A 7,986-nucleotide genomic window follows, 5' to 3' on the forward strand; every position below is an offset into this window, starting at 1 on the left:
CTGCCCAGTGTTGCTGTGGAATCAAATCATTGGTATCATTTGATAGTTTGTTTTCCTTTGAAGAGATTTACTATACTTCAAGCAGTATCTGCGTGTGATGATTATTGAATGGTTGAACTCAATTTGTTAGCATGCAAATGTGGGACAGACTTTCTTTCTCTGATTTGCAATTTTTTTCCTACCTTTAGCTTGGATATTTGAATGCAACCCTTGCTTTCTGAATGTATTTCTTACATAATAGAGAACTTATATAAGCAAATTCTCCAAAAAGGAATTGAGAATTTGGAAATATGGTATTTTGTAGACCCACAGCAGCTTGCTTTAAAATTTTTCCAAAGGCTCAAGTAAACAACCCATTAAAAAGTATTAAAACTAGGATATAGAGTCAAAAATAGTGGAATAAGGAAGATTAGAAAAAGAAAGCCAAGAGTCAATGAAATATCATCCAGAGACACGGCTTAAGACGTGTTATTGTTGAGAGCTTGCTCATATGTGGCTATTGGAAAGAAATATGGATTAGTCTTTCAAATCTAAAGATCAAGGGACAAAATAAAAACCACAGCCATCTAATATATTGGTCCTATTCCACTCTCCATTGTCAAGTTCACCTGATGGAAATCCTTTGTCAGCGCTACAGCACTGAATAGGATTTGGAGCTTTGTGACTGTTCTTCCTTGCCTATTCCCTTCTCATTGGAATAGGACCTCAATCTGGCCATATTATCAGTGAGTGGCTGCTATTTTCCCCACGGGCTCAGGGTGGAAAACAGGGTTTTCATGGAATTAATCAGAGCTAGGATGGGTGGAGGGGAAAGGGGGAGGTACAAAGGAGTAGTAGAAGAGAGAATGAGTCCACACAGTTTTATGTAGTTGGAAATGGAAGATTCGGGGACTTAATGACTTCTGTGATCCTGAACGGCTCTACGTATTATTCTTTCAATTTTGAGAGAGAGTAAATTGTACTTGTGTACTAAAACCATACGTCTTCTCCTGGTTTTCAAAGTTGATAGTCGTTCATCTAATGGTGCTCTATAATCTCTATACCAGTATTTTAGAAGTTGTCATAAATACTCAGTTCCTCTAAGTTCTGTCTAGTTGCTGGGGTGATATTGATATACGTAGCAAAAGAAAAAATTGAGGACACACAAGTTTTACAAATTTCACAATGGCACGTTATTTTTACCAGTCATATCATCAGTAGGATACAGAGAGGTACTTTGGGACACAGTAATTGTGCTTTGAATAGGTACTATAGATATGCAGAGCAAGGTGACATATGGGATATTTGAACAATGCTTTTCAGAACTAGACTGTAGTCTCAGGTTATGATCAGAAACCACACGTGAATGTGAAGGTGGTGCAAGATAAAAAACACAGTGCTTTCCAGTTAAAATGGGAGATCAGTGAAGGTAATCAAATGTGCATCACTTAAATACCAAGAGTACCATGGCTATGGGAGATACATTGTGATCTTACTCTAAGGGTATTAAGGATTTGGAGGTAGACGTTAGTAGTACTCCAAGCCTTGGAGACTAGCCACAAGTTTCACAAGTGCATCTCCATGCAGAAATGATTGAAGCTTCCATACCTAATCTGATCTTCTCATGTGTTTAAATGGGTGGGAATATGATCTTGTACATGTAAGTTCTGGGAAGAAAAATAAAAGTGTATGTATATACATGTACGTGTGTGGGTACACTTTTTTTTTTTTTTTTTTTTTTTTTTTTTTTTTTTTTTTTTTTTTTTTTTTTTTTTTTTTTTTTTTTTTTTTTTTTTTTTTTTTTTTTTTTTTTTTTTTTTTTTTTTTTTTTTTTTTTTTTTTTTTTTTTTTTTTTTTTTTTTTTTGCTTAAGTGTGTAATTTTTGTCCCATGTAACTTAAATAGCCCTAATATATAGGGAAATCCATAGCCTAACATTGTGATCCTTTACAGTATGGTACATTATGAATACAGAGACGTTGTGTCTGAACTGACTTACATATGGAGATCTTTTTGCCCTAATATTAGAGTTAGTGTTATGAAATCAAAAGGGTAAGATTCCTGGCTAACATCCCAGATCACATAGCAGACAAACCCCAATTGTAACCCAGCTTTGGCCCTTACAGGTTGTGTGCACTAGGGCAGAGTAAACAATTTCACACAATTTAGCTTTTTCATTTTAAAGTGGAATTAATATCTGTATGGCTGTTGGTATACGTTACACAACACACGCTGCTCCAGATCTACCACTGGTTAAGTTCTAAACGGTAAACACCACCGAGAGGCGGACAGGAAGGGGCGGAGCGCGAGGGGCGGCCAGGGCCGCGGTGCCTCTTTGGAGGAAGCGGAGGCTGCGGGAGGAGCAGGTGGGAGCTCGGGGCCGCTTTGCCTGTCGTCCCTCTGGGTCCCGGCCGTCACCCGGGGGTCCGCGAGGCTTCGGTGACCCTCGGCTCCGGGCGCGGGGCGGGCGGCGGCACCGGGCCCATGGCCCCCGCGGCGGCGCCGTCTTCCTTGGCCGTCAGAGCCTGGAGCCCGGCCGCGGTGCCCAGCGCGTACGCGGCCTTCTGCAAGGGGCTCTCCCGCACGCTGCTCGCCTTCTTCGAGCTGGCCTGGCAGCTGCGCATGAACTTCCCGTACTTCTACGTCGCGGGCTCGGTGATCCTCAACATCCGCCTGCAGGTACACATTTAAAGCCGTGACTAAGCTGCCGGACTCCGGAGCCGGCATGATGGCCGACTCCCAGGCGCCCCCGCGGCGGCGTCGGGGAGCTGAGGGCGACGAACCCGGCGGTCTAGCGAGAGTGACCGGCGCACTGCGCGCCTGCGCCCTGGGCTCCCTGCCGAGCTCCCCGGAGGGTGGCGGACGGGCGGGCAGCGGGCACTAGGGAGAGCAAGTGCGCGATTGCGGCGGCGGAGGACCACCGCGAAAATGTTTAAGAAGCTGTGCGTCCTTGAAACAAACGCTGGACGATCTTCAGGATGTGACAAAGGGCACAGGATGCATTAGTAAAAGAAAGGCTAAAATTTCCAGTTTAAAAAAAAATCACTAAACGTTGGGAATGTTGGATTGTAAGCAAGATTTGAATGAGGCAGAAGCTGAAGGTACAAAGCATTGGATGTGGAAGGCATATTTTTCATCATCCCAGAATAGAAAACAATGACATAATCAGAATCTTTCAGTGAAAAACAAAACAAAACTCTACAGGAAAAGGATCCTCCAAACACCAACCATAAAATGCTGCATGATTTTGAACAAATGGTGGGATGCAAGAAAAGGGACTCTCTTTCAAATGTCCGTATGAGCAGTTCGGGGATCAAGACCTTGGAGCCAAAGACAAGGGAATCCAGTCATAGCTCAGAACTTGGCTGTTCAGTGAATAACGTTTAAATAATCATAACAATGCAAATGGTGTTTATGGTTTCATGTTTTAAGGGAATACTTAATTATGGTTGCAAAGTAAAATACAGATGTGATGTGATGTGATGTAAAAATACAGGTGACAAGTGGGAAGGTTGAAGGAGGGAGAAGAAAGTGAATGGGACGGTTCTAGTGTCCTTAGAAAGTGAAAAATTAAGTGACATACTCTGCTGTTGAGGGGGCAAAAGACATTTTATTACAGGGTAGCCATAAGGTTTCTAAAACAGTAACATTGTATTAAAGAAGGAGGGTGCTAAGGGAGAACAGCATGAAGTTAAAAGGAAATGCTAAAGATGGAGAGTTCAGGTGGGATGTGTCAAAAAGAAAAACTGAAAGTACCTGGTGTATTTGAATATAGATCTCAGATTTTTCGTTTTTCAGAGAATCTGGGGATGAATTAGAGTTCTGCAGGTTTTACAAAATTGAGAAAACAAGACAGGTAATTATGAACCCAGAAAAAATAAATTCAAGAACTACACTGCATACCTCAAATGTGAAAAATACCAGTCATGTAAATTAGTTAAAAATATGTAAGTACGAATACTGATTTAACAAGAAGTAATTATGTAACAGTAGGAAGATGGGAGAGAGAGACGGGTGTGTAATGGTGGTGAGTCGATCAAGATCTAATAATTAGAAGTCTAGAAAAAGCAATATAAACATATTTTCCAGAAAAGACTACAATTAGAAACAGCTGAGAGTTAAAAGTGGTCTCGAGAGAAAGGAAATCAGGAGTGGGTAGAGAAAAGACAAAGGCTTGCTGTTTTTCACTACCACTCTAACAGTATTATTTCTTTTTAACTTTGTATATGTTTTTCTTTGATTAAAAACTAAATGTTTTAATTTTTAAAATTTCTAGGTAATTCAAATGTACACCACTGGTTAAGAGCCAGCAGAGTAGAATGGGATTGAATTTTTAAATCAGGCAGACTTCTGTTAAAAGTACAAACTTTAGTTTAGTGGCTTTACATGAGTCCATTCATGTTCCTAAACTTCTCTTTCCTCAACTGTTAAATCAGGGTAAAAATGCCCACCTTGGGATGTTAGTCTGAGAATTAGAAATAAGCCTGCCTTAGTGCTTGATTATACACAGTAAGCTATTTGTTATAACAGTATCACATTAAGATGTGAATAAAACCTGGAACACGCATGTAAAGCCTGCTTTTCCAGAAGGACTTTTCAGTCCTGAAGGAGACAGATAGGGTACTGACCCTAGGTGGGCTGGGGAGGAGTCCCCAGGGTGATTCTAAATGAGACCTTGGAGCCCAGAGGGGCCATTATTGCTTGAGATAAAGATTTAAATTAGTTGTAATGTTCCATATTACAGTCATTGTGTCCAACAAACAATACCGTATGGTTTTAAAATAAGCATCTCACTGGCTCCAGTACTGTGTCTGGCTTTGGCAATTGTCTTCCTACTCTTTGTTACTTGTCTGAAGCCAAACTCTATTGAGCACATCCTCTTCTATCTGCTTTCTCTACCCTTTTTTCTGCCTATAGATATTCTACCTGTGTTTCAAGGCTAAGCTTACATGGCAATTTTTTATTAAATTTTTCCCAGATTCTCCCGACCAAAGAGAGCTCCCTTTTAATCTGTGTAAGGGCTGCATTAATATCAACCTATGTCATTTTCAAAGGCTGCCTTATTTTTCCCCAATTGTGCATTAATTATCTGTTTTGTTTCTGTTTTATATATCCAGAAAGGCAGGTTTCCTGGACTGTGGCAGTGTGCAGGAACCAAAACATTTTAGTCAACAATATCAGAAATGTAGTTCAATCAATGAAGTAGTAATACCAAGGGACTTAGAATAGTGGGCATTACTCTTTACTGGAGACACTAATGTCCGAATTTGTAACATAAAAGAATGTGTCTGCCCTTAGCCCTGAAAGGGTGACAGAGAGTTAGGGACTTCTGAATCAATATTTGCCATGGTCTGAGAAATCCCAATTTATTGGCAATAAAGTGAGTCATGTTAACGTAAGGGGCAAATATTTGGGTGGCTGCATGAACATATGCTTTCTTCAACTTTTTTTTTGTCATATCAGTCATTTGTCACACTGAAGAAGCTAAGGCATTTTAGCAGACTTAGTATTTATCATATCCTCCAACTAGATTTTAAGCTCTGTGAGGGATAATACTGTATACTACCCAGTTTTACACCCTATAGTATGAGCATATGTATATTAGGAACTAAATGTAAGCTCCTTGATTTACCATTTACTCTTCATATTTGCCCTTAAACCTTGATGTGTATTTTTCCTCCCACATGATACAATTCAATGAAGTTTCCTGGGAGAGAAAACAAGATTTTTGCCCTGACTCAACCACTTTTTTTTTTTTAATTCAAAGTAAAAATATGTGTGGTTACTTGACTAAAAGAGCATATCATTGGGCCGGCCCGGTGGCGCACTGCTACAGTGCGCCGCTTGGGAGCACGGTGGCGCTCCCGCTGAGGGTTCGGATCCCACATGCAGACCGGTTCCCGCTCACTGGCTGAGCGAGGCGTGGGAGCAACACCGAGGGTTGCAATCCCGTTGCCGGTCCCGGTCCAGTATGGGCGCGACACTGAGGGTTGCGGTCTGTTGCCGGACATGAAAAAAGACAAAAAAAAAAGAGCATATCATCACCGTCAGCATCATTTTAAAATTTTATTGAGTTTTTAGTGCTTTCCAGGAACTATAAAAAGTTATTTATATAGATGATCTCCATTATTCTCACATGTACTCTTTAAGGAAAATATTTTTATCATCATTTTTCAAATAAGAAAACTCAGATTTAAAGAGGTTAAGTAACTTCCTAAGGTCACCACAATTGAATCTTCAGTTACCCCTAAAAATATATTTTCATAGGTGGTTTAATTTTTTTAAATGTGTACATAATTCCAAATGATCCTGTTTCCTTTCTCAAATTTCCAAACAGAAGTACAACAGTACTTCAAAATTTTTTTGTAAAAATAAAGTTAAAAGATAATACAAATCTTTCCATGAAATTTTTGAAGACCCTTTGTATTAACCTGAGTAATAGTTGGTGATTTCTTTTTTTTTTTTTTAGTATAATTATTGAGGGCCTTCTGTACTAGAATATAAATATTAAACAAGATTTGATATGTAAATTCAAATATTCTATACTCTCAGCTGCCTAAGGTCTATTGGCCTATTTTATTTGAGGGTAGAGTAGGTGGAAGGGGAGCAAAGGGAGGGAGAGGAAAGGACATTTTCCCTAGTATGGAAAGGAAACACTTCCCTTTCACCATGGAGCAGAGATCATACAATCTTAAATTTTGGAGCCAAACTTGTTGGTCCCCTAAGGCAATTTTTGTTATAAAATCTTGCAGTTTGCTTTTAATGGGATATTTTTTGGTGGAGCATCAGAAGCATTTTGAGAGTCAAGAAGAAAATATAGTCTACATGCAGAGGCATAGAAGGGTAGGAATGAATGTTGAGAAATACAGGGACAAAGGGTAAGGAAAAGAAAAATCCTGACACCAGCAACTTTGAGCCTGGAAAGTAGTCTAAAGACTAGATGTGGGAGGTTCCAAGAAAGTGGACCAAGAAAAGAACTCCTCTAAGGACTCTTAGAATTCCCAACAACTGTTGGGTTGAGTCACATCAGTCTATTACCTGGATTACCATGGGTAATACATGGGTGTAGGGAATTTTCTTGCAATTTCAACAAGAACACTTGTGCTATAGTCTGAATGTGTCCCCTCTTGCAAATTCATATGTTGAAATTCTAACCCCCAAGGTGATGGTACTAGGAAATGAGGCCTTTGGGAGGTGAGTAGGTCATGAGTATGGAGTCTTCACGAATGGGATTAGTACCTTTTTTAAAGGAAACCCAGAGAGAGTTCCTTTGTCTCATCTACCACGTGAGGTTACAGTGAAAAGACAGCCATCTGTGAACAAGGAAGTGGGCCCTTGCCAGACACTGAATTTGCCAGTGCATTGATCTTGCACTTCCCAGCCTCCAGAACTGTAAAAAATAAATTTATTTACTGTCTTAGCAGCGTGAGCAGACTAAAACAACTTGATAGGCTGTTGCTTAGCAAGCTTATTACCTTAAAAGCTGAAGTAAACCTCCCCCACCCCCAGTCCCCACAAATACAGGTCTTAGCAATGCTCTGAGGACAAACGAAAGGCCAAAGGACTTTCCCAAGTGCCTACTACAAATGAAAAGAAGAAACTATGAAATTCTTAGTAACTTAAGTGCAGGATATCTGAAGGCACCCCTGCCAGTTTCTATCCCGATTAGGGGTCTGCAGTGAACATTAGAAAATCTTGAAGATTTTTATGGCTTTAAACATCAAGTATGTAAAAGAAATTATTTCTAAAACTAATTTATTTAAATATGGAGCTAAGGAATAAGGGTAGCAGTACACATGTTAGTATAGTGCCTTCTGTCTTCTGAAGCTGTATCTACATTGGTGCCCCTCAAATGGCTGAAATTGATAATAGTCCAACTGTTACTTGGGATTTTTTTACAAATAATCCTGCCCTCAAAATATTGTCTAACTTTTTTCTGAATTGATCAAACCACCCATCTGATCAATTTTCAAAATTATTTGTTCTTGGCAGTCCAGCTCAGGGCATA

At 39.9% G+C, this 7,986-nt stretch overlaps 1 protein-coding gene across 1 annotated transcript; it reads left to right on the forward strand.

Annotated features, from left to right (window-relative positions):
- Nucleotides 1-2,363: 2,363 nt before the first annotated feature.
- LOC103601120 (uncharacterized protein MGC39606) lies at nucleotides 2,364-2,895 on the forward strand. The gene has a single exon (XM_008585501.1). It carries the CDS (start codon nucleotides 2,463-2,465, stop codon nucleotides 2,667-2,669), a length of 207 nt encoding a protein of 68 aa, XP_008583723.1. The 5' UTR covers nucleotides 2,364-2,462; the 3' UTR covers nucleotides 2,670-2,895.
- The last annotated feature ends 5,091 nt before the right edge of the window (nucleotides 2,896-7,986 follow it).

This window comes from Galeopterus variegatus, unplaced genomic scaffold (assembly GCF_000696425.1).
Source record: "Galeopterus variegatus unplaced genomic scaffold, G_variegatus-3.0.2 Scaffold3597, whole genome shotgun sequence".
Lineage (NCBI taxonomy): Eukaryota > Metazoa > Chordata > Mammalia > Dermoptera > Cynocephalidae > Galeopterus > Galeopterus variegatus.